General features: G+C 34.9%; 1 protein-coding gene across 1 annotated transcript in view; it reads left to right on the top strand.

Annotated features, from left to right (window-relative positions):
• Window positions 1-558: 558 nt before the first annotated feature.
• LOC149926311 (maternal embryonic leucine zipper kinase-like) overlaps window positions 559-25,752 on the top strand; it is an 80,380-nt gene continuing 55,186 nt past the window's right edge. Inside the window, exons 1-10 of the mRNA XM_090159077.1 lie at window positions 559-727; window positions 862-960; window positions 1,407-1,492; window positions 1,551-1,811; window positions 1,879-2,060; window positions 2,138-2,216; window positions 2,283-2,450; window positions 2,512-2,598; window positions 2,654-2,752; window positions 5,776-6,025. Of these exons, the coding sequence (XP_090015203.1) occupies window positions 888-960; window positions 1,407-1,492; window positions 1,551-1,811; window positions 1,879-2,060; window positions 2,138-2,216; window positions 2,283-2,450; window positions 2,512-2,598; window positions 2,654-2,752; window positions 5,776-6,025 (1,285 nt within the window). The 5' untranslated portion in view covers window positions 559-727; window positions 862-887. The remainder of the gene's footprint in view (window positions 728-861; window positions 961-1,406; window positions 1,493-1,550; window positions 1,812-1,878; window positions 2,061-2,137; window positions 2,217-2,282; window positions 2,451-2,511; window positions 2,599-2,653; window positions 2,753-5,775; window positions 6,026-25,752) is intronic.

The raw sequence follows: 25,752 nt of genomic DNA, 5'->3' as shown, positions 1-25,752 counted from the left end.
GCTTCCAAATGACGAGAAAACGTTAAAATTCTACCCGTGGCGCCGTCTATCTCTCGATGGTTCGTTCAAATAAGACACGTTTTCCGGCAAAAATATTTGGTTTTTCAAAAATAATGGATGGCGCCACGGGTCATATGATAACGTTTTCTCGTCATTTTAGAGGAGACAACACGTTCGTAATTTTCAAAAACTTGTTTCGCGGGGAGCAGATTTGATTGGATCTCTAGATTAATATTCCCAACTCAATGGTCCTGGCTCTCGGAAATAGTACTTCTTGGCGATTTCCTGGGAGGATGATTTATTTAAGCGCATATTACCTGGGATCTTCTCAATATAGTTATTCTTCATAAGTATAAATAAATACATTGTTTTAACCATTTGCGCCTTCAAATTTTTTCTTGAAAATATTGTGTAATATATACATTTTCTTCGCATTGAAATCAGTAAAAATAATGAGGAAAAACTTTCGGCACCACCAAATTCAAAATCCACAAAACACCTGACACCAACGTGTGACTGTAAAGAGTAAAGAAATAAGATTAGAAGTCAAATTCGTGTTTTAAACCGTTGGCGGGCGCTGAGCACCAAGACATAACCAAGAATGTATTTTTGTTGTTATCAGAAATAATCAGATTGAGTTAAAACATAATCTTTTTACTTAAATTTAACGAATTGTAATATTTTGAATTTTAATCTTCTTAATTTGAAATTGATAATACACTTAAAAGTAAGTTAATGTTTTAGTAGACTTTGCCTTTTGAATCAAAGGCTCAAATTTGGTTAAAGCATGCACCAACAAGGGGCCAATTTATTTTTAATTGCAGATATCAAATTATTAGACTTAATAATTTTATTTTGTAGGTACTGGTACCTGAAACAAATAGGCAATGACAGGGGGAAGTTGTGCAAGTTATAGAGTCCTGGATGGAAAATATAAAGTCTTGGAAACAGTTGGAACTGGTATATTTTAATTGCATTGGCATTCGAATCATCCTAAGTGTCTGTAGAACTATAACGCTATAGTGTAATGGTACTGTGACGTCCTAGTACGTCATCCATTCTCTTTCCTATTAATAAAACATTGGCAACCAAAATGGCGGCTATAGCCAAAGCTATGGAGTGCTACTACTCTATAGAGCAATAAGTGAGGCATAATCAAAATTTTAAAACATTTTGAGGTCCTTTAAAATTTTAAAATAGGCAATAGTAAGCGTTGAGAGCGGTTGCTTTACAAGTTGAAAGGGCTGACCACCATTCTCCTTCCACTTATGTGGATGTATTGACAATTAAATATATACAATATTTATCATTTCAAACTTAACAATTTGTCTAATACAGAAACGTTATCCTTTAAGTTGTCAAAATTTTATGGATTGGTAATAAATATTTTGTCTTTCAATGAACAGGGGGCTTCGGAAAGGTTAAAAAAGCCATCCATATTTCGACGGGAGAAAAGGTTGCCATTAAAGTTATGGATAAAAAGTCCCTTGGTGTAAGTTGGTGTTGCATTTTCTATAATTTTACCATACTTTAAACATCACTCATTATAGGATGATTTACCCAGAACGCAATTAGAAATTGAAGCTCTGAAAGACTTATGCCATCAAAACATTTGCAAACTCTACGAAGTTATAGAAACCTCTACCACACTATTTCTAGTATTAGAATATTGTTCTGGAGGAGAACTGTTTGACTATATAGTCAATAAGGATAGGCTTGAGGAGGATGAAGCTCGGTATTTCTTTCGCCAAATTGTAGCCGCTGTCGCATTTATACACACTCAGGGTTACGCTCACAGAGATCTTAAACCCGTGCGTATTCAACGGAGCACTCAACTGTTTAAATAACAATCTTTGATTTCCCCAATTTTTCTCACAGGAGAACTTACTGATAGATGATGATCAAAATATCAAATTGATTGATTTCGGTTTATGTGCCAAACCGAAAGGAGGAATGGGTTCCAGGCTAGAAACATTTTGTGGGAGTCCCGCTTACGCTGCACCGGAGTTAATCAATGGCCAAGAATATCTAGGCAGTCAAGTTGATATTTGGAGTATGGGGTAAATACTTATCATGTACAAAATGTTTTATAATTCATAAATATATAATCTTATATCAATAAACTTTCTAACAAAAGCATCCTATTGTATGCTTTGCTTTGTGGATATTTACCGTTTGACGATGAAAACGTTGGAAGTCTTTATAGAAAAATTCAAGTAATACAACGTGGCTACCGAATACCCAAATTTTTTAAACTAAGCAAACGTTTTTGTAATATTCAGGATGGCAAATACGAATGCCCGCACTGGCTTTCGCAAGGCAGCCAAAATTTGTTATCCAAAATGTTAGTAACTCATCCCAGACAAAGGATCACCGTGGGCAGTTTATTAATTCATCCATGGCTCAATGATGGATATTCCGAATCAATAAAATGGCCTAGTGTATATAAAGTAAAGTATTTTGAATTTGAAATTCTTCAGTTGTTATAAATTGTTTTTCTTTCCATCCTAGAAAAACTATCTTGAGGAAAATATTATTTGTGAATTGTCTCTATGTTATGGTCAGCCCAAACAAATTATTTTAGCAGAACTGCAGAAGGTTAGTTCTAATATTTGAATTTATTGATTGAAAGTTTAAATTTTTTGGTTTTCAGTGGAATTATGATTACATGACAGCAACGTATTTCCTTTTGTTGCTGAAAAAGTGTAAAGGAAGGGCCCTCCAACTAACTCCGTCAATGAAGGCACTAAAAGTAATTATATCTTTACTTAGTTAGATCCCATATGGATATTATTGAAAAGCTGTATATGCTTGGAATTGAACTTTACATATGTAATTAACATTTTTCGAGGGAGAATATTCTTAAATTAGGTAATGTCATTAGAGGTTGAGTTTTGAATATCTAAAGTCTTACTAGATGGCGCCCACAGTCTAAAATGTAGATATTTTGATTATGTTTACAGGTTTGTTTGCAGACTCCATAAGTTTGTTCTCAAAAAATCAATGCTTAAATTAGGGGCCCTGTAACAATTAAAATCTCAAAATAATCCGATATTTCTGATTGTGTTACCATTTGGTACTTTTGTTTATCGTGGTGGCAAGCAGAAGTCATTTACGTGCGTGTTCAACAAATCATAAAATTATGTTTGTGGAACAGGTTAATTTGATACCTTTACGATACCTATAGTGATGTCACAACTGGAAGTGGCAAAAATTGTTCCAACAACTGTTACGATTTTTTCAATACATAATCTGAAGGTTGTTGAACGCAGCCAGTGTTAGAAATAGTTTTTTTGGTAAAAAAGCTTTAAATATTTAGTCATTTCCAAATAGTTAAAATTGGCGCCATCTAGTATCAATAAAAGTATTCTCTTGTATTTGAAATTTTTCTGAACCTAACAATGTAATAATAATCAGCTAGGCTAATACCCAAGTCATCACCTTAGGCCAAAGTCATCTAGCGACTTTGAATGCCTTTAAACAGGTGGCCGGGTTACAATGCTTAGGAGGGTTGTGGCCAGTGGCGTAACTAGGAACTCTGAGGCCCCCCCCGCGAAAAACGACTTGGGGCCCTTTTAAATAGCACAGATTTTAATCATAAACGTTTGGGGCAAGCCCTTCATGCCACGGGAACCAAACTTACTATTACTGTTAACCTCTTCAAGTTTTTATGGGAAGGGAAAACCCCTTTAAACAGTGGGGAGAGAACTTGCAAACTCAATGCAGGAGTAGTTCCTAGTTTTCACCCAGTGTCACAAGCTCGGATCAAACCTGGCTAATCTTTTTGCGAGGCGAAAGTGCTAACCACTCCGCCAACCCACAATGTTTAGAATAAAATACACAATTTATACATATGTTATGTATAAATAGTTTATATTCTACGTCATTTGTCTAAACGTAGCAACAGTTTGTAATTTTCATTGATTAGAAAACTAATAACCTGAAGTAATTTTTCAAAGGACACACTGTGTAACCCAGAATTCGTTTATGTTGGGTAATAGCCATAGCCAGACTTGTAAATAGCAGGACGTAGACCCCTCTATCGGTTGATTTGCTTTAGGAGTCCAAGACTCTCTCATCTCTTATTTTTTAAAGGGATCCATCACTCACAACAGAGGGAGGCATAGGGGTAACATAAAATCCAGACTTGCAGTGTGCTAGAAAACCAGTTTTTTGTGACCCCTATGCCTTCCCCTGTTGTGAGTGAGGGATCCCTTTAAATTACCACCTGGTCTTCATTTCCAAATTTAGATCTTCCTTAGTTCGCAACTCCACTTTTTAATGGTGTTTAGGGTATAATTTGGCCAAATATCAACACACCAATGCATGTCCGATTATTTCATTTCATATTTTTTTGATACTTTCGACGATACTGAACATTTCTGTGTCAAAATAATATAAAAATTGATATTCACCCTATAATTTTAGTGGAGTTCTTAACTGCTGGACTGCTGCTATTTACAAGTCTCGAGTAATAACCGCTGGTCTACTTTTTCATCTCAAAATGTAAACATAGATGGTGCTTTTCTGTGCGAACTTAAGATAATAGCCAGTTATAAGCTAATGCTTCTAAGATTATTTTCCCTTTAGGATATCTTCTTCGGGAGCAAAGACTTGAGTCTTAACCGGCTTCTTCTTGGGCTTAGATCCTTTTTTCAGTACAAGGCTGCCAGTGATTGAGTCACCTGAGGCTTTTCCAAGAAGGTTGCTCGTCACTTTTAATTATTTCGCTTCCTGACTCAATCACGGGTGCTAATGATCAGGTTCATTTGAAAGGGCCTTTAATGATGGGAGTATGACCCTTGAATGCAGTAAATACTCGCATTTGATGTGATAGTCTAGAACGTAGTAAAAAATCCAGCTGTGAGTAAATATTTCCCAACGATATTACTATACAACTCGCAACAGGATGAGAAATTGCGATTATTTACTACGTGTTAGATGCTCGAGTGTGAGTATTGACCTTGACCTTTCCTGCTAGGGTTATAATACCTTTAACGAAACATTTTAAATTTCATTTCTTTCCATTTTGATTTGTAATAGGGTTACACTACCTAATATAATTATTACTATTTTTAGTATAACTTTTCTTATTATTATTGTACTTGGAATAGAATGGATTTATGCCTTCCCATATTTTGGGTACCTCAATGTGTTCTTGATATAACCTTAGTTACAGTAACGTAATTTAACCAAAAATCTCATAAAAAAATTGGTAAATAATATTGAAAAAGTTGTTGTTTTTAATTTAGTTTTGTGTTAGAAATTGGTTTTCCAGTCTTTTTAAATCCAATTTCTAGCCATTTTCGAATATAATCTATATGGCGATAGTTTCACTACAGGCCTCGTTCCTTTAAAGGGCCACAAAATCTTTCAAATTTTAACAATGGAGCTACCTAATATTGTGTTTTGGGAAGGGCAAACGAATGTCACCTGAAATGAGTCTCCGTCGCTTGAAGTCTCTGGTTTCCTGCCTGTAGGCTCCACAGAAATAGTATGTTTCTGGTCACTGAGATGAGCCCACTGTAACCTTTGTTCTTTAAAGGGGCTCCAAAGCTCGGTGGCAAAATGTGTGTAAAGTCAGTAGAGTGCGAAATTTACGGTTGACTCTGCCCGCCTCTGCCAAGGCTGAGTGAGGGGTTGGGGGGAATGAAAAGCATGCTCAATTTTCTTTTTTTTGCCACCGAACTTTGGAGCCCCTTTAAGCTAAGCCTTAAACAATAATTCTTGATTGGGTATCTTTCAATGATAATGGAAGGGTATTTTCTATTTTAGACAAATACACGAAGCAACGTAACATGGGATCTCGGTGGCTCACTAGAGAGTGGACTTGACAATGCTGATCTATTGAGCTTGGGAAGCCCGAAAAGAGACGAAATGGACCTAGGGACAGTGGTGGAGGTCAAACCTAAGTTGTCTACAGAGAAAAGTGTCACAGAGTTTAGCCTTAGTAATAAGGAAAATTTTGTCATTCCACAACCGCCATCTCACCGCAAGTCCCGGAGAACTAGACTGGAGAGTGAGGGTGAGTTGTTATTTTCATGATTGATTTGGGGAAGTTAAGTTAACGGTTTTCAAGATAGTTTTTGAATGACCTTGAGGACATGGTTTAAGGTCATTGAGTTTTGTAACATCTAATGACCTGTTCGGTGCTATGTGATCTAAAAATATACATTTTTAGGAAAAATAGTTTTTCGGTTATTAACTCTGGATCGTTTTGTAGTAGACACCCTGTTCATCAATAATATTCTTTTTTATCTCTATTAAATTGAATTATTAATTAAAAATTTAAATTATTTGAGTTTGCCCTGTATTGCCTACTTTTGTACATTTACATAAATGAAATATAATAGGTGATTTAAATCAATGTTTTTTCTTAAACAATCATTTGATTTCCAAACTATTTCAAGGAATTAGGAAACGTACAGGGTGAAATTTAAGTCAGCCTTTTGCAACCAGCGTTGCCAGATCTTGAAAATCAAGTTATCGTACAATGGCTTAAAAATTTGTAATTTCAGAAAAAATATCGTACGTCTGAAAATTATCGGTAAATCTTAATTTTGTGGGAATATTTATATTAAACTTACAATTGTTAGTTATATTTATGTTAAAACAATTTTTATAATAACGCTTAAATCAAGTTTTGACTGTTGGAACAATCTTGACTTAAACCAAAATAAAACTGATATCAAATAGTTGCAGTTATCGTACATTATCGTACGTGGACGCTAAATTATCGAAAATAGCGTACAACATAGTACGCCGTTGAAATTATCGTACGGCCCAATAATTATCGAAAAAGCATACAATATAGTACGACATAAAAATTATCGTACGGCCCAACAATGATCTAAAATAGCGTACAATAGGGCCTATTGTACGCTGTTGAAATTACCGTACGGCCCAAAAATTATCGAAAATAGGGTACAATTTAGTAAGCCGTTGAAATGATCGTACGGCCCAAAAATTATCGAAAACAGCGTACAACATATTTAAAAAAATAAATAAATTATGGAAAGCTCATTAGTTTTCTTACTTAATTATAATTTATTCAAATCCATTCGTACAATACAGTACGCCGTTAAAATTATCGTACGGCCCAAAAGTTAGTGTGAAGTTATCGACGTGGACGATAATTAGCCCAAGTCTGGCAACGCTGTTCGCGTCTCTATATTAAGCACAGCGATTCCCAGGATCTCAGGTTTGACCATCGTGAAGTTTTTTCCCGTTTGAAACCCAGCCTGTACAAGGACCACATAAAAGAGTAGTATGGTCTAAGTATTATTTCTTCCTAGCGAATCGCTGAATTGTTCAAACTAATAATTCTAAAAATGGACAAAATACGGACTAAATAATTGTGTTTGGTAATAACGCCGGTTTGTTTTAGAGCGCAATCAGCGTTGCCAGACATACGTTTCATCTTAATTTTTAGGCCTACTATAATTTTCATGGCGTGCGATATCGTACCATTATTTCGATAATTCTGCCTCAATGTACGATAATTTTAGAATTTTTTGAAAAATCTACGAACGATTTAAATTTTATTATTCATTTATATAACTTCTACTTAAAAATGAATGATATAAATTTTCTGCCGACGGAGTAGACATTGATAGGTAATATATGAAACATATTAAGTTCAGTTAATAATGATAATAGGCAATTTGTTTATTTCCCTGAAATAAAACTTCCGTAATGCTTTCAAAATAATCGTCGACATTCAACGCATTTATGTGTGAATTCAAATTTAGCGCCAAAATTAAATGTGTGATAATTTTTGCAGGAAAAACGATAATGTTTTGCCTTAGATACGATAATTTCAGATTCTCGATCTGGCAACGCTGAGCGAAATATAAATTTTACCTTCTGGTAGCACTGACATTGTGAGTAGAAAAAGCATTAGACGTTTGATTTGGGCTGGCCAATTTGTTGGCTCGGCCCTGGGGCTGTTAATGTCATTTTCATGTTAATGCTCGTGTTAGTGAACTTCCATCTTCATTTTTCGGCCAGAGATTGAGCGAGGTTACCAATTAACCTATCTTCAACGTCGTGAACATCCCCACTTTACGCAGAATTAACGGTGTGCCGGACTCGGCTTTTAATTATCTCAATATTAAGTAATTTCCTACTCTTCAGCAATAAATTATCTCCCTCTGGTGCGAGTAATTTCTGAAGACATTTTTCTAACCCAAGTTGTTTTAGTCCCCACCCATCCTGACCTCCCAAATTTTGACAAAGCAACCACTTTGTTTATATTTATATACATTCTCATCCGTAAGTGACTCCAGAAGTATATTCATATGCTTAAGTGTACATCTATATATATTCTGTTAATGTTATTAATAATTCGTTTAAATAATAATAATAAAAATTTATTGTACAGGAAATACAATTTTATAATTCGTATAAAATCGTTTATTTTCATAAATGTCCAATAACATCCTATATTTTCAAAAATGTCCAATAACATCCTATATTTTCAAAAATGTCCAATAACATCCTATATTTTCCAAAATGTCCAATAACATCCTATATTTTCAAAAATGTCCAATAACATCCTATATTTTCAAAAATGTCCAATAACATCCTATATTTTCAAAAATGTCCAATAACATCCTATATTTTCAAAAATGTCCAATAACATCCTATATTTTCAAAAATGTCCAATAACATCCTATATTTTCAAAAATGTCCAATAACGTCATATATTTTAAAAATTTCCAATAACATCCTATATTTTCAAAAATGTACAATAACGTCATATATTTTCAAAAATGTCCAATGACGTCATATATTTTCAAAAATGTCCAATAACATCCTATATTTTCAAAAAATTTGATATTTTGCCCATTTCAAATCCCGCCACTCACAATTGTCAGTTAAATTGCTAGATTTAGCTATACACTCTTTTATATCCTTATTTGTGAAAGCTGCCATTTTATTACAGGTCTGATTTCAAATAGTGCATACAAGGCTGCTTCACGCGGTCAAGTGCACGCGACGTCTCGAGCTGATGAGCACGTGTAGGCGCTCTTGCCTGTACTATTTTAAATTAGGCCTGTAATGAAATGGCCGACTTCGTAAAAGAGTGTATAGGATAAATTCCTATACAAAGTCATTCTAGTCGATACTTTGGTTACTGTTAACATGGTTAGCTACTAATATATTTTTGTGATAAAATGGTTAAATATTTTCTATTTTTTTGTGAAAATCAAAGATTTATTTAAATAAATATTGGTTTAGTTTTTAACTGCATAAAGTTAGTAAATGAAATAGCATATATAGTCCTATAAAATCCCATAATTAAAAAAAAGTCTTATAAAGTCCTATATTTTTAGAAATATAATCCTATTTTTCTTATAAAAAAATTAAGATTTGAGTGGAGGCCCTGAAAGTGTATACACTTACTGGACCCTTTGTCTTGTGCATTAACATAAGTAACATAAGTCTGACCGAACCTGTTTTCGCACTGACACTCTCACCAAGCTCCTACTTGGACTTGCGTCTGAACTGAGTAGTATGATATCGTCCTTGGTAGAATTATTTCGTCTTTGACATATTTGGACATTAGGGGACTCTGTGCAGAATAGATAAACCATGATTGCGCAATAGCTCTGAAAATCAGTTCAGTGATAATTTTTGCTAGTTGACCTACTTATTGTTCTTATGTTAATTATGGGAATCCTCTAAAGAACTTCACTTAATCGAATTTAAAAGTACTGCATTTAAATTTAGGTAAACAATAATCTAAGGAATTTCATCTAATTTTAAGAATAATTGCATTTAAATTTTGTGATGCTATGTATGTTTTCGCGGTTTGGTTGGGAAATTAAACTTTTTATTTTACACAGAAACGTGAGAAGTTTGTAGACTTTACATAAAACGTCTACTTAGCAAACAAAAATTCAGCAGTTGACTTCTGAACTTACAAGGAGACGACCCGAGGTGTTACACACCGATTTTGTTCAAACTCGGGGGATTGGTAGACCTTCATGTAACTTGAAAAATCCTAAAGAGAATTTATTCAATGGGCAAGGGTTTTACCATGGCAACGAAAAATGTTTTTGACAACATAAAATGGAAATTTTTCCATTGAAAATAACATGGGATTTGGACCGATTCCAAGAGTCCCCCCTGTGAAACATTTTACAAAATTGAAAAAAAAAATTAAAATACCAAAATTATTAAAAAAAAAATTATAAAAATTGACGAAAAAAATCAAAATTGGTCACATTTTGATCATTTTTTATAAAACAATTTCACAGGGAAATCGGTCAAAATCCCATGTTATTTTATGTTGTCAAAAACATTTTCGTTGCCATGGCAAACCCGTTTCCCATTGAATAAAATCCCTTTAGGATTTTTCAAGTTACATGAAGGTCTACCAATCCCCCGAGTTTGAACAAAATCGGTGTGTAACACCTCGGGTAGTCTCCTTGTTGGTTAAAAAAACCAATCTCTTAATTTGATTTAAATAAAAAATGTATTGGTTTTGAACTTGTTATTCCTTTTGGTCTTGACAAATTTATTGTGAGTGCAGCGGTACCATAAACTACGTTGAAAATTAATTTTAATTAAAATCAATTAAAAACCAAATTTAATAACCCCTCCGGAGAGGTAAAAAGGGGGGCAAACTTTACGTTTTCATAAATACCTTGAAGTATCAATGATTAATTAAAATCACTTTATTTAAATAATTGAAATTGATTTAAATCGGACAACCCTGCTAGATGGTTCCTTTTCTAGATAGAGAGAGCTTATTTGCTTCTGGTGAGTTTTATTTATCGCGGTCACAATTTGCTTTTCAAACCATCATTCAAAGCGGTATTTTTAATGGACGGGAATTCTTACAAAAACGCCGTCTTTTCAAATTTTGCTTCCCTCGTGTTTCTTGTTTATAAATTACGCATGCCAGCCTGGGGGTGCTTATTTATTTTTGATAAATATTTTCGGGTGTTTAGTCGGCTGGGAGGGTCCCTGACAACCAACTAATATTTCGCTCACTTGTCCCCTTACCTGAGATTCAAAATGCCGTAACTCTGACTTTATTCTATTTTAACATACGTATGATACTAAAAATATAATATTTTGAGTTTTTTACAAAATATTTTGGGTTGGAAATTATCGTAACTATAACTTTTTTTTTAACAGTTACGGTATTTTTTGTTTCATAAAGGAAGTAACCGTAAAATTTCCCAAACCAAAAACGATATTTTTATTTAGGACATTTTATTTTAGCTTGAAGTTACGATATTATATGTTTGGGAAATTTATATTAGCTGGACGCTCTGATATTATTTGTTTGGGAAATTTATATTAGCTCTAAGTTACGATATTATTGGTTTGGGAAATTTATATTAGTTCTAAGTTACGATATTATTTGTTTGGGAAAGTTATATTAGCTCTAAGTTAGGATATTATTTGTTTGGGAAATTTATATTAGCTGGAAGTTAGGATATTAGTTGTTTGGGAAATTTATATTAGCTGGAAGTTAGGATATTATTTGTTTGGGAAATTTATATTAGCTGGAAGTTAGGATATTAGTTGTTTGGGAAATTTATATTAGCTGGAAGTTAGGATATTATTTGTTTGGGAAATTTATATTAGCTGGAAGTTAGGATATTAGTTGTTTGGGAAATTTATATTAGCTGGAAGTTAGGATATTATTTGTTTGGGAAATTTATAGTAGCTGGAAGTTAGGATATTATTTGTTTGGGAAATTTATATTAGCTGGAAGTTAGGATATTATTTGTTTGGGAAATTTATAGTAGCTGGAAGTTAGGATATTATTTGTTTGGGAAATTTATATTAGCTGCAAGTTAGGATATTATTTGTTTGGGAAATTTATATTATCTGGAAGTTAGGATTTTATTGGTTTTGGGAAATTTATATTAGCTGGAAGTTACGATATTATTGGTTTGGGAAATTATATCGTTTACTCGAATTAGGATATTTTTATTTGGGAAAATTTATTTAAACTTGAAATTACGATATTTTTTTTGGGAAATGTTATATAAACTGCTTGAAGTTACGATATTTTTGTTTTAAAAAAAGAGATTTATTTTCATAGTAGCTTGAAGATCTGATATTATTTGTTTGGAATTTTTTTTAGTAATTTTGAAGTTACGATATTTTTATTTGTTACTTATAGTTATGACATGTTTGAATAAAAATTTCAAAGTTGGAATGGAAAATTCCGAGTTACGATATTTTACCTTCTTTCAAGTAATTGGAGATGGTTTATTACCTCTTAAATATTTTAAATAGTTGTTACAAATTATAAGGTATTCTTGAGTTGTGATAATACTTATAAACTTAACGGTTGATTTTCTGAACATCTTGATGTTTCAAGTTACTATATTTTTGTGTACGGGAAACATCGCCAAAAATAGAAGTTATTTGCGAAAACGGCGCGATGAAAGAACGATGTCTTCTTTAAGAGCGTTCTCTTTACCTGCCTTAAAGTAGTTTTGATTTATGAATATGATAGTTCCCGTTGAAAACATGAGCCTCGATTGACCTTGACGTGACCTCTAATATATTTTATGATTAATGGGCCATTAGAGAGTGAGGTGGTTGGTTGCGTGTAAACGCTTGCAGCCCCCATTTTGATCATTATTAAAAGCCGGGCGGTTTTTAAATACCGCTTGTAAAGACAATTTCCTCTTTAATTAAAATGCACGTACTTGCTAACAAAAGGAGAGGTTTATTTATTATTAATGATTTTGGTTTCAAGCTCTTGTTATTGATTTAATTTTCGATTTATATTTTATTGTTGTAAGATATTTATTATTAGATAATTTAATTCGGGATTATTGGCTTAAATCAAATACTTTTTCGGGTTATTTGTTTAAATCAAATACTTTTCGGATTATTTGTTTAAATCCAATACTTTTTTGTTTATTTGCTTAAATCAAATACTTTTCGGATTATTTGCTTAAATCAAATACTTTTCGGATTATTTGCTTAAATCAAATACTTTTCGGATTATTTGCTTAAATCAAATACTTTTCGGATTATTTGCTTCAATCAAATACTTTTCGGATTATTTGCTTCAATCAAATACTTTTCGGATTATTTGCTTCAATCAAATACTTTTCGGATTATTTGCTTCAATCAAATACTTTTCGGATTATTTGCTTCAATCAAATACTTTTCGGATTATTTGCTTCAATCAAATACTTTTCGGATTATTTGCTTCAATCAAATACTTTTCGGATTATTTGCTTCAATCAAATACTTTTCGGATTATTTGCTTCAAACAAATACTATTCGGATTATTTGCTTCAATCAAATACTTTTCGGATTATTTGCTTAAATCAAATACTATTCGGATTATTTGCTTAAATCAAATACCTTTCTGATTATTTGCTTCAATCAAATACTTTTCGGATTATTTGTTTAAAAAATAGTAGACGAAAGTCCAGAGTTAGCTGTGTTGTGGCTTTGTCAACTGGAAAGGCCAAATATCAAAGGCTTAACGAGGTCAAAAGCTGTTACTAACCACGGAATTTTGCATCCGGGTTTCATAAATTGCTTTAATTTGACAATCCGTGGTCCATATAATGTACCTATTCTTACGAAACCTTTTTTGATAAAATCGGGTGATGTCGAACACTTGATTATTATTATTAGTACTTACGTCGTTAGTTCATTTGGGTTTGTGTTATTTTATGCTGATTTTCCATTTGTTTTTGGGATTTTAAAGTTGATTTCTAAATTTTAAATTTTGTATAGAATGTTCTTGCAAGTAACATTAAGTCACTTTTAGGGTTTTTTGTGTACTTTTGGTGTTACTCGTTTGATTTCATGATCTCTAATTTGGAATAGATATTCATCGGAATTTTAAATTAATTTAAAGACTTTTATATTTCCTTCAGTTAATTGGCGATAATATTATTTCTTTCGACCTCTTTCAAACGTTGGTCGAAATAGAATATGCGGTTTTTTTTGGCCCGTCGGTTTCGGCTTAAGTGCGCTCAGATTTATTATTCGGCTTTTTTTAAAGATAAATGTTACGTCGTTTTTTTCGGCCGCAAAACGTTGCCACGAGGGGGCGTACAGAGTAAATTTCCAGGTCGTTTTTCACTCGGCGCTTCGCGCACCGTCTCTCAGCTCTTTGGAACGAGCGCCTGGTGCCGTTGTCCCCTCGCACCCCGTCGCCGGGTACCGTTACTCTTTTGCTAATCGATTTGCCCACCGCCAGTATTGAAATTTGTTAACGACGTTTTTGCAAATACTCCACTCTATCCCCTCCGACCCCAAACCCCCGAAGTCCCCGCCCGGAAATCTTCTTTATTTTATTGTCTGTACCGTATTTTCAACAGTAATTGATGTTATGGTTTGTTCAATCTAAATCATTTGTTTTTTATAAATAAATGTCGTATTTAAGTATAATTTTCAAGTAAATCGTACAACTTACCCGTTCAAACTAGACGTGCCATTCGAGAGTAAATCTTTCAACTTAGCCGTTCAAACTAGACGTGTCATTCGAGAGTAAATCGTTCAACTTAGCCGTTCAAACTAGACGTGTCATTCGAGAGTAAATCGTTCAACTTAGCCGTTCAAACTAGACGTGTCATTCGAGAGTAATCGTACAACTTAGCCGTTCAAACTAGACGTGTCATTCGAGAGTAAATCGTTCAACTTAGCCGTTCAAACTAGACGTGTCATTCGAGAGTAAATCGTTCAACTTAGCCGTTCAAACTAGACGTGTCATTCGAGAGTAAATCGTTCAACTTAGCCGTTCAAACTAGACGTGTCATTCGAGAGTAAATCGTTCAACTTAGCCGTTCAAACTAGACGTGTCATTCGAGAGTAAATCGTTCAACTTAGCCGTTCAAACTAGACGTGTCATTCGAGAGTAATCGTACAACTTAGCCGTTCAAACTAGACGTGTCATTCGAGAGTAAATCGTTCAACTTAGCCGTTCAAACTAGACGTGTCATTCGAGAGTAAATCGTTCAACTTAGCCGTTCAAACTAGACGTGTCATTCGAGAGTAAATCGTTCAACTTAGCCGTTCAAACTAGACGTGTCATTCGAGAGTAAATCGTTCAACTTAGCCGTTCAAACTAGACGTGTCATTCGAGAGTAAATCGTTCAACTTAGCCGTTCAAACTAGACGTGTCATTCGAGAGTAATCGTACAACTTAGCCGTTCAAACTAGACGTGTCATTCGAGAGTAAATCGTTCAACTTAGCCGTTCAAACTAGACGTGTCATTCGAGAGTAAATCGTTCAACTTAGCCGTTCAAACTAGACGTGTCATTCGAGAGTAAATCGTTCAACTTAGCCGTTCAAACTAGACGTGTCATTCGAGAGTAAATCGTTCAACTTAGCCGTTCAAACTAGACGTGTCATTCGAGAGTAAATCGTTCAACTTAGCCGTTCAAACTAGACGTGTCATTCGAGAGTAAATCGTTCAACTTAGCCGTTCAAACTAGACGTGTCATTCGAGAGTAATCGTACAACTTAGCCGTTCAAACTAGACGTGTCATTCGAGAGTAAATCGTTCAACTTAGCCGTTCAAACTAGACGTGTCATTCGAGAGTAAATCGTTCAACTTAGCCGTTCAAACTAGACGTGTCATTCGAGAGTAAATCGTTCAACTTAGCCGTTCAAACTAGACGTGTCATTCGAGAGTAAATCGTTCAACTTAGCCGTTCAAACTAGACGTGTCATTCGAGAGTAAATCGTTCAACTTAGCCGTTCAAACTAGACGTGTCATTCGAGAGTAATCGTACAACTTAGCCGTTCAAACTAGACGTGTCATTCGAGAGTAAATCGTTCAACTTAGCCGTTCAAACTAGACGTGTCATTCGAGAGTAAATCGTTCAACTTAGCCGTTCAAACTAGACGTGTCATTCGAGAGTAAATCGTTCAACTTAGCCGTTCAAACTAGACGTGTCATTCGAGAGTAAATCGTTCAACTTAGCCGTTCAAACTAGACGTGTCATTCGAGAGTAAATCGTTCAACTTAGCCGTTCAAACTAGACGTGTCATTCGAGAGTAATCGTACAACTTAGCCGTTCAAACTAGACGTGTCATTCGAGAGTAAATCGTTCAACTTAGCCGTTCAAACTAGACGTGTCATTCGAGAGTAAATCGTTCAACTTAGCCGTTCAAACTAGACGTGTCATTCGAGAGTAATCGTACAACTTAGCCGTTCAAACTAGACGTGTCATTCGAGAGTAAATCGTTCAACTTAGCCGTTCAAACTAGACGTGTCATTCGAGAGTAAATCGTTCAACTTAGCCGTTCAAACTAGACGTGTCATTCGAGAGTAAATCGTTCAACTTAGCCGTTCAAACTAGACGTGTCATTCGAGAGTAAATCGTTCAACTTAGCCGTTCAAACTAGACGTGTCATTCGAGAGTAAATCGTTCAACTTAGCCGTTCAAACTAGACGTGTCATTCGAGAGTAAATCGTTCAACTTAGCCGTTCAAACTAGACGTGTCATTCGAGAGTAATCGTACAACTTAGCCGTTCAAACTAGACGTGTCATTCGAGAGTAAATCGTTCAACTTAGCCGTTCAAACTAGACGTGTCATTCGAGAGTAAATCGTTCAACTTAGCCGTTCAAACTAGACGTGTCATTCGAGAGTAAATCGTTCAACTTAGCCGTTCAAACTAGACGTGTCATTCGAGAGTAAATCGTTCAACTTAGCCGTTCAAACTAGACGTGTCATTCGAGAGTAAATCGTTCAACTTAGCCGTTCAAACTAGACGTGTCATTCGAGAGTAAATCGTTCAACTTAGCCGTTCAAACTAGACGTGTCATTCGAGAGTAAATCGTTCAACTTAGCCGTTCAAACTAGACGTGTCATTCGAGAGTAAATCGTTCAACTTAGCCGTTCAAACTAGACGTGTCATTCGAGAGTAAATCGTTCAACTTAGCCGTTCAAACTAGACGTGTCATTCGAGAGTAATCGTACAACTTAGCCGTTCAAACTAGACGTGTCATTCGAGAGTAAATCGTTCAACTTAGCCGTTCAAACTAGACGTGTCATTCGAGAGTAAATCGTTCAACTTAGCCGTTCAAACTAGACGTGTCATTCGAGAGTAAATCGTTCAACTTAGCCGTTCAAACTAGACGTGTCATTCGAGAGTAAATCGTTCAACTTAGCCGTTCAAACTAGACGTGTCATTCGAGAGTAAATCGTTCAACTTAGCCGTTCAAACTAGACGTGTCATTCGAGAGTAATCGTACAACTTAGCCGTTCAAACTAGACGTGTCATTCGAGAGTAAATCGTTCAACTTAGCCGTTCAAACTAGACGTGTCATTCGAGAGTAAATCGTTCAACTTAGCCGTTCAAACTAGACGTGTCATTCGAGAGTAAATCGTTCAACTTAGCCGTTCAAACTAGACGTGTCATTCGAGAGTAAATCGTTCAACTTAGCCGTTCAAACTAGACGTGTCATTCGAGAGTAATCGTACAACTTAGCCGTTCAAACTAGACGTGTCATTCGAGAGTAAATCGTTCAACTTAGCCGTTCAAACTAGACGTGTCATTCGAGAGTAAATCGTTCAACTTAGCCGTTCAAACTAGACGTGTCATTCGAGAGTAAATCGTTCAACTTAGCCGTTCAAACTAGACGTGTCATTCGAGAGTAAATCGTTCAACTTAGCCGTTCAAACTAGACGTGTCATTCGAGAGTAAATCGTTCAACTTAGCCGTTCAAACTAGACGTGTCATTCGAGAGTAAATCGTTCAACTTAGCCGTTCAAACTAGACGTGTCATTCGAGAGTAATCGTACAACTTAGCCGTTCAAACTAGACGTGTCATTCGAGAGTAAATCGTTCAACTTAGCCGTTCAAACTAGACGTGTCATTCGAGAGTAAATCGTTCAACTTAGCCGTTCAAACTAGACGTGTCATTCGAGAGTAAATCGTTCAACTTAGCCGTTCAAACTAGACGTGTCATTCGAGAGTAAATCGTTCAACTTAGCCGTTCAAACTAGACGTGTCATTCGAGAGTAAATCGTTCAACTTAGCCGTTCAAACTAGACGTGTCATTCGAGAGTAATCGTACAACTTAGCCGTTCAAACTAGACGTGTCATTCGAGAGTAAATCGTTCAACTTAGCCGTTCAAACTAGACGTGTCATTCGAGAGTAAATCGTTCAACTTAGCCGTTCAAACTAGACGTGTCATTCGAGAGTAAATCGTTCAACTTAGCCGTTCAAACTAGACGTGTCATTCGAGAGTAAATCGTTCAACTTAGCCGTTCAAACTAGACGTGTCATTCGAGAGTAATCGTACAACTTAGCCGTTCAAACTAGACGTTTCATTCGAGAGTAAATCGTTCAACTTAGCCGTTCAAACTAGACGTGTCATTCGAGAGTAAATCGTTCAACTTAGCCGTTCAAACTAGACGTGTCATTCGAGAGTAAATCGTTCAACTTAGCCGTTCAAACTAGACGTGTCATTCGAGAGTAAATCGTTCAACTTAGCCGTTCAAACTAGACGTGTCATTCGAGAGTAAATCGTTCAACTTAGCCGTTCAAACTAGACGTGTCATTCGAGAGTAAATCGTTCAACTTAGCCGTTCAAACTAGACGTGTCATTCGAGAGTAAATCGTTCAACTTAGCCGTTCAAACTAGACGTGTCATTCGAGAGTAAATCGTTCAACTTAGCCGTTCAAACTAGACGTGTCATTCGAGAGTAATCGTACAACTTAGCCGTTCAAACTAGACGTGTCGTTCGAGAGTAAATCGTTCAACTTAGCCGTTCAAACTAGACGTGTCATTCGAGAGTAAATCGTTCAACTTAGCCGTTCAAACTAGACGTGTCATTCGAGAGTAAATCGTTCAACTTAGCCGTTCAAACTAGACGTGTCATTCGAGAGTAAATAGTTCAACTTAGCCGTTCAAACTAGACGTGTCATTCGAGAGTAATCGTACAAATTAGCCGTTCAAACTAGACGTGTCATTCGAGAGTAAATAGTTCAACTTAGCCGTTCAAACTAGACGTGTCATTCGAGAGTAAATCGTTCAACTTAGCCGTTCAAACTAGACGTGTCATTCGAGAGTAAATCGTTCAACTTAGCCGTTCAAACTAGACGTGTCATTCGAGAGTAAATAGTTCAACTTAGCCGTTCAAACTAGACGTGTCATTGGAGAGTAAATCGTTCAACTTAGCCGTTCAAACTAGACGTGTCATTCGAGAGTAAATCGTTCAACTTAGCCGTTCAAACTAGACGTGTCATTCGAGAGTAAATCGTTCAACTTAGCCGTTCAAACTAGACGTGTCATTCGAGAGTAAATCGTTCAACTTAGCCGTTCAAACTAGACGTGTCATTCGAGAGTAAATCGTTCAACTTAGCCGTTCAAACTAGACGTGTCATTCGAGAGTAAATCGTTCAACTTAGCCGTTCAAACTAGACGTGTCATTCGAGAGTAAATAGTTCAACTTAGCCGTTCAAACTAGACGTGTCATTCGAGAGTAATCGTACAAATTAGCCGTTCAAACTAGACGTGTCATTCGAGAGTAAATAGTTCAACTTAGCCGTTCAAACTAGACGTGTCATTCGAGAGTAAATCGTTCAACTTAGCCGTTCAAACTAGACGTGTCATTCGAGAGTAAATCGTTCAACTTAGCCGTTCAAACTAGACGTGTCATTCGAGAGTAAATAGTTCAACTTAGCCGTTCAAACTAGACGTGTCATTGGAGAGTAAATCGTTCAACTTAGCCGTTCAAACTAGACGTGTCATTCGAGAGTAAATCGTTCAACTTAGCCGTTCAAACTAGACGTGTCATTCGAGAGTAAATCGTTCAACTTAGCCGTTCAAACTAGACGTGTCATTCGAGAGTAAATCGTTCAACTTAGCCGTTCAAACTAGACGTGTCATTCGAGAGTAAATCGTTCAACTTAGCCGTTCAAACTAGACGTGTCATTCGAGAGTAAATCGTTCAACTTAGCCGTTCAAACTAGACGTGTCATTCGAGAGTAAATAGTTCAACTTAGCCGTTCAAACTAGACGTGTCATTCGAGAGTAATCGTACAAATTAGCCGTTCAAACTAGACGTGTCATTCGAGAGTAAATAGTTCAACTTAGCCGTTCAAACTAGACGTGTCATTCGAGAGTAAATCGTTCAACTTAGCCGTTCAAACTAGACGTGTCATTCGAGAGTAAATCGTTCAACTTAGCCGTTCAAACTAGACGTGTCATTCGAGAGTAAATAGTTCAACTTAGCCGTTCAAACTAGACGTGTCATTGGAGAGTAAATCGTTCAACTTAGCCGTTCAAACTAGACGTGTCATTCGAGAGTAAATCGTTCAACTTAGCCGTTCAAACTAGACGTGTCATTCGAGAGTAAATCGTTCAACTTAGCCGTTCAAACTAGACGTGTCATTCGAGAGTAAATCGTTCAACTTAGCCGTTCAAACTAGACGTGTCATTCGAGAGTAAATCGTTCAACTTAGCCGTTCAAACTAGACGTGTCATTCGAGAGTAAATCGTTCAACTTAGCCGTTCAAACTAGACGTGTCATTCGAGAGTAAATAGTTCAACTTAGCCGTTCAAACTAGACGTGTCATTCGAGAGTAAATCGTTCAACTTAGCCGTTCAAACTAGACGTGTCATTCGAGAGTAAATAGTTCAACTTAGCCGTTCAAACTAGACGTGTCATTCGAGAGTAAATCGTTCAACTTAGCCGTTCAAACTAGACGTGTCATTCGAGAGTAAATCGTTCAACTTAGCCGTTCAAACTAGACGTGTCATTCGAGAGTAAATAGTTCAACTTAGCCGTTCAAACTAGACGTGTCATTCGAGAGTAAATCGTTCAACTTAGCCGTTCAAACTAGACGTGTCATTCGAGAGTAAATCGTTCAACTTAGCCGTTCAAACTAGACGTGTCATTCGAGAGTAAATAGTTCAACTTAGCCGTTCAAACTAGACGTGTCATTCGAGAGTAATCGTACAAATTAGCCGTTCAAACTAGACGTGTCATTCGAGAGTAAATAGTTCAACTTAGCCGTTCAAACTAGACGTGTCATTCGAGAGTAAATCGTTCAACTTAGCCGTTCAAACTAGACGTGTCATTCGAGAGTAAATCGTTCAACTTAGCCGTTCAAACTAGACGTGTCATTCGAGAGTAAATAGTTCAACTTAGCCGTTCAAACTAGACGTGTCATTCGAGAGTAAATCGTTCAACTTAGCCGTTCAAACTAGACGTGTCATTCGAGAGTAAATCGTTCAACTTAGCCGTTCAAACTAGACGTGTCATTCGAGAGTAAATAGTTCAACTTAGCCGTTCAAACTAGACGTGTCATTCGAGAGTAAATAGTTCAACTTAGCCGTTCAAACTAGACGTGTCATTCGAGAGTAAATCGTTCAACTTAGCCGTTCAAACTAGACGTGTCATTCGAGAGTAAATCGTTCAACTTAGCCGTTCAAACTAGACGTGTCATTCGAGAGTAAATCGTTCAACTTAGCCGTTCAAACTAGACGTGTCATTCGAGAGTAATCGTACAAACAAGATATGGTATTCACAGTAAACCGTACAAAAACATGTGCCATTCAAAGTAAAACAAATTAGGAATTACTTATGGGACATTTGGATAGGATACAAGTGTAGTATTTATGAAGATATGCTCTAAAAATAAGTTTTTGGGTTTTGTAAATTAATGGGGTTAATATTTTAAAAACCACTAAAGTTTCCTCTTTGACCCGAAATTTTTGAAGTGGTAGTTGCCCTTGTTGAGTCGATGACATCGAAATATAATAGTTTAGCACTTTGAAATTCAACGTTAGTCCAATGAAGTGGATTTTCAACATAGTCCAATATTGGTCCATAACAAGAATGTGCACGACTTTTGTTGGGTTGCGTTTTCTTGGTGTGGGGTGCTGTGTTTGTTGTCCTAGGTGCAACAGGGTTGCCACACGTCAGGGAAATCAGGGAAATGTCAGGGAATTTTAAGAATTGGTAAAAATTCAGGGAAAGGTCAGGGAATTCAATTTTATCTTGGCACTTTTTGAAAGTAATTTAACTCTAGATCTATGACAAATTCCACGATTACCATTCATTTCCTTGAATGTTTGACTAATTTTTCAACATTGCAATAAACGTTTTACTGAAATATAAGTCCATCTAAATTTATTAACTTCTGATAAAAGTAAAATATAAAAGAAAAATTTTGGCCTGAATAAGTCAGGGAAAATCTCTTAAAATGGTCAGTGAAAACAGGGAATAGTCAGAAAATTTGGATCTGAAAATTGTGTGGCAGCCCTGTGCAAGTCACTTGGCGAAATCGAATTTCATTATTTCAGTGAATAATTATCAATGAAATTAACATGGTAACTAAATAAATTACTAAAATTTCAATTTTAATTATAATTTGAAATTACTACTCTTCATAACTACATTGAAGTTTAATAAGCTATTTAAATCAATGATTTTTAAATTATTAAATTAAAAATTAATTAATTTACGATGGTTTTGGGTTTTTTTAAAACAGTCGATTAGATTTAAATTGGCTCTTTATTGATTTTTTAACGTTTAATTAATTTAATTTCTAATTAAAATCAAATTTTTAGTTTGCTCTGAATTGAGGATACATTTTTAAAATACATTGATGTATTTAAGTTATCTCTTTACACGTATCCTGGACTTCCTGGTGACAGGCGCCTAATTATATGGGCGTTTGACGTTTGAAAGGTCTGTGACCCCAGGCGAAGAATCTGATCCCCTTTGATTAGGCCATTCGCCACCGCTGATTTCTTAATACGGCCCAACCTGTTTCCCACTCTATCGATCAGTGTTACCTAAATGTCTAATTTTTAGAATAAAGTCCATGTCAGTGGCAAATATGGCAAAAAGTGACAAATAGTGACTAATAATCAATAAATGCATTTAAATGATGTAAATAATATCTTTCAGAGATGTAGCATCACTTACATGTGAGATAATGTTTCAGTTTTTCACAAAAGAACCATTAAAAACACCTTAAAGATATATAGCAGACGAATTCAAACTCAGGAAAAATCGTTGAAAAATAGCCAAAAGAAATGACTAGATTGGGCTATAATTGAGTATCTAGCCCAAAACCTGGCAACTAATACAGTATATTTGTCTAAAATAGCACAAATATATTTTTCCTTTCGTATGTTTTTTTATTTTTATTAAAATTTATAATTTCCCTCTTTTTGGCACATTATTTGACACCTGACATTTACCACTTCGGAACACTGCTATCGATTATCTCCGTTTTATTCGTAGACTGGCAAGTTGTTTTAAACGATAATAATCTTAAGACCAGCTTCGGTTTAAAACAATCGATATGATTTTAAGTGTTTTATTTTCATTTTTTTTGTTTTTGTATTTATTTTCAAAGGTTTAATTCCTATTTTCTTGACAAATTGCTTAATAATTTGCGTGTAGCGATAATGTAAACTTAAATTTAAACTATTTTTTTATGAAATTTCATTGTTCGATAATTTTATGTTTCATATCGATATATTTGATTAAAAACGAATTTTTATAATTAAAAATTTTTTAATATAATATTTAAATGTGTCGTAATTTTTGTGGATAAAATGATTAAATTGTTTTAAATATTTTCATAAATTCAAGAAGTATAATTTAGGCAATCTAAAAATTCTATATCCAACTAAATCTGACACTTTTCAGTTTATTACTATTTTGATCTCTATTTTGAATTTAAATTATAAATATTTAGTTTAAAAATTCAGGGAAAAGTCGGGGAATTCCAAATCGGGCTTAAAAATCAGGGAAAAGTCGGGGAATTTCTAATCGAGTCTAAAGCTCAGGGAAAAGTTAGCGGATTTGAAATCGGGTCTTAAATTCAGGAAAAAATTATGGAATTGGAAATTACTTCTAAAATTCAGGGAAAAGTTATTGAATTGGAAATCGGTTCTAAAATTCAGGGAAAAGTTAGGGAATTGGAAATCGGTTCTAAAAATTCAGGGAAAAGTTAGGGAATTGGAAATTACTTCTAAAATTCAGGGAAAAGTTATTGAATTGGAAATCGGTTCTAAAATTCAGGGAAAAGTTAGGGAATTGGAAATCGGTTCTAAGATTCAGGGAATAATTAGGGAATTGGAAATCAGTTCTAAAATTCAGGGAATAATTAGGGAATTGGAAATCGGTTCTAAAATTCAGGGAAAAGTTACTGAATTTTAATTAGTAATAAAAACGTAAGGGAAATGGCATAAGTTTGCAAATGGAAAGTTTAAGTGAAAATTACCCAATTTTGACGATCTGTGGAAATGTTTAGGTAAATTCTTTAATAGCCAGGGAATTTGAATCTGGTAAATCGGTGGCAACCCTGTTTGGATACTTCAAGCAGAGTATATGTAAAATGTGTAATGAAACGCATCTTACATTTAAGCTATGGCTACGCGATAACTTGTTTCGTGAACTTTAGACGCAAGATTTCATTATCAACCTCTCTTCAATGCATATTTAACGTATTTTTTTTGTTCAAAGTTAAATGGGGAGGGGAGTTTAAAAAATCGACCCTTTAGGTAATTACATTTTACTCCGGGGGATGGGTTGAAGAATCCAAATAAAAAATGTCAGTATATCATATTTGTAGAATGAAGTTTTAAGAATGTATCGCTCTGAAAGTCAATTAATTAGGTTATCATCGCTGTAGGAGAACTGGTAAAAAATTGGCCCAAGCTTGGTCGTTTTTTAAACCGCCCCTGTCACCCTTTGGGCACCCTTTTGTATTAAAGCGAATGAAATAGCCCTCTTTATAATCTAATATAAATCCAGCTACATTCACTCCGATAGTTTTCAACGAGAGGGACCCCCTCGGGGAACATTTTTTACCCCGAACTCCCCTAATATTCGCCACAAAAAATGCGTACGTTCAACCCCTCTGTTTTCGCTCCGAATTCGGGACCCCCTGTAATGATCGCTTTTCTGGGTGGCGTTTTGCCCTTTTTGCGCGATTGAACTTCATTGAAGAGAGTTGGGAAAGGCTTAGTAACTAAAGCGGTTGTTTCGATAATGTTTATGTAAGAATATGGGACCCTTATTTGAAATACCATGGTTTAGAACACGATAATTGAGGATTTTTCTAAACTCAATTATTCTAGATTTTTTTTCCATTTTTAGTGCCTGATACACTTTTTTTTTCACAATTTTAGACGTTTAGATTTCGATAAATTTAAATATTTCAAACTCGATAATGTTATTTCTTTCAAACTCGATAATGTTATATATTTTAAACTCGATAATGTTATTTCTTTCAAACTCGATAATGTTATATATTTTAAACTCGATAATGTTATATCTTTTAAACTCGATAATTTTATATATTTCAAACTCGATAATGTTATATATTTCAAACTCGATAATTTGATATATTTCAAACTCGATAATTTGATATATTTCAAACTCGATACTTTTATATTATAAACTCGATAAATTAGATATTTCAAACTCGATAAATTAGATATTTCAAACTCGATAATGTTATATCTTTCAAACTCGATAATGTTATATCTTTCAAACTCGATATTTTATTTATTTCAAACTCGATACTTTTATGTTATAAACTCGATAAATTAGATATTTCAAACTCGATATTTTATTTATTTCAAACTCGATACTTTTATGTTATAAACTCGATAAATTAGATATTTCAAACTCGATAAATTAGATATTTCAAACTCTATAAATTAGATATTTCAAACTCGATAAATTAGATATTTCAAACTCGATAATGTTATATCTTTCAAACTCGATAATGTTATATCTTTCAAACTCGATAATG

Source organism: Leiobunum rupestre, chromosome 9, assembly GCF_980474605.1.
Source record: "Leiobunum rupestre chromosome 9, qqLeiRupe1.1.hap1, whole genome shotgun sequence".
In the NCBI taxonomy this organism is placed as follows: domain Eukaryota; kingdom Metazoa; phylum Arthropoda; class Arachnida; order Opiliones; family Sclerosomatidae; genus Leiobunum; species Leiobunum rupestre.
This window is presented reverse-complemented; position numbering and strand designations above follow the sequence as displayed.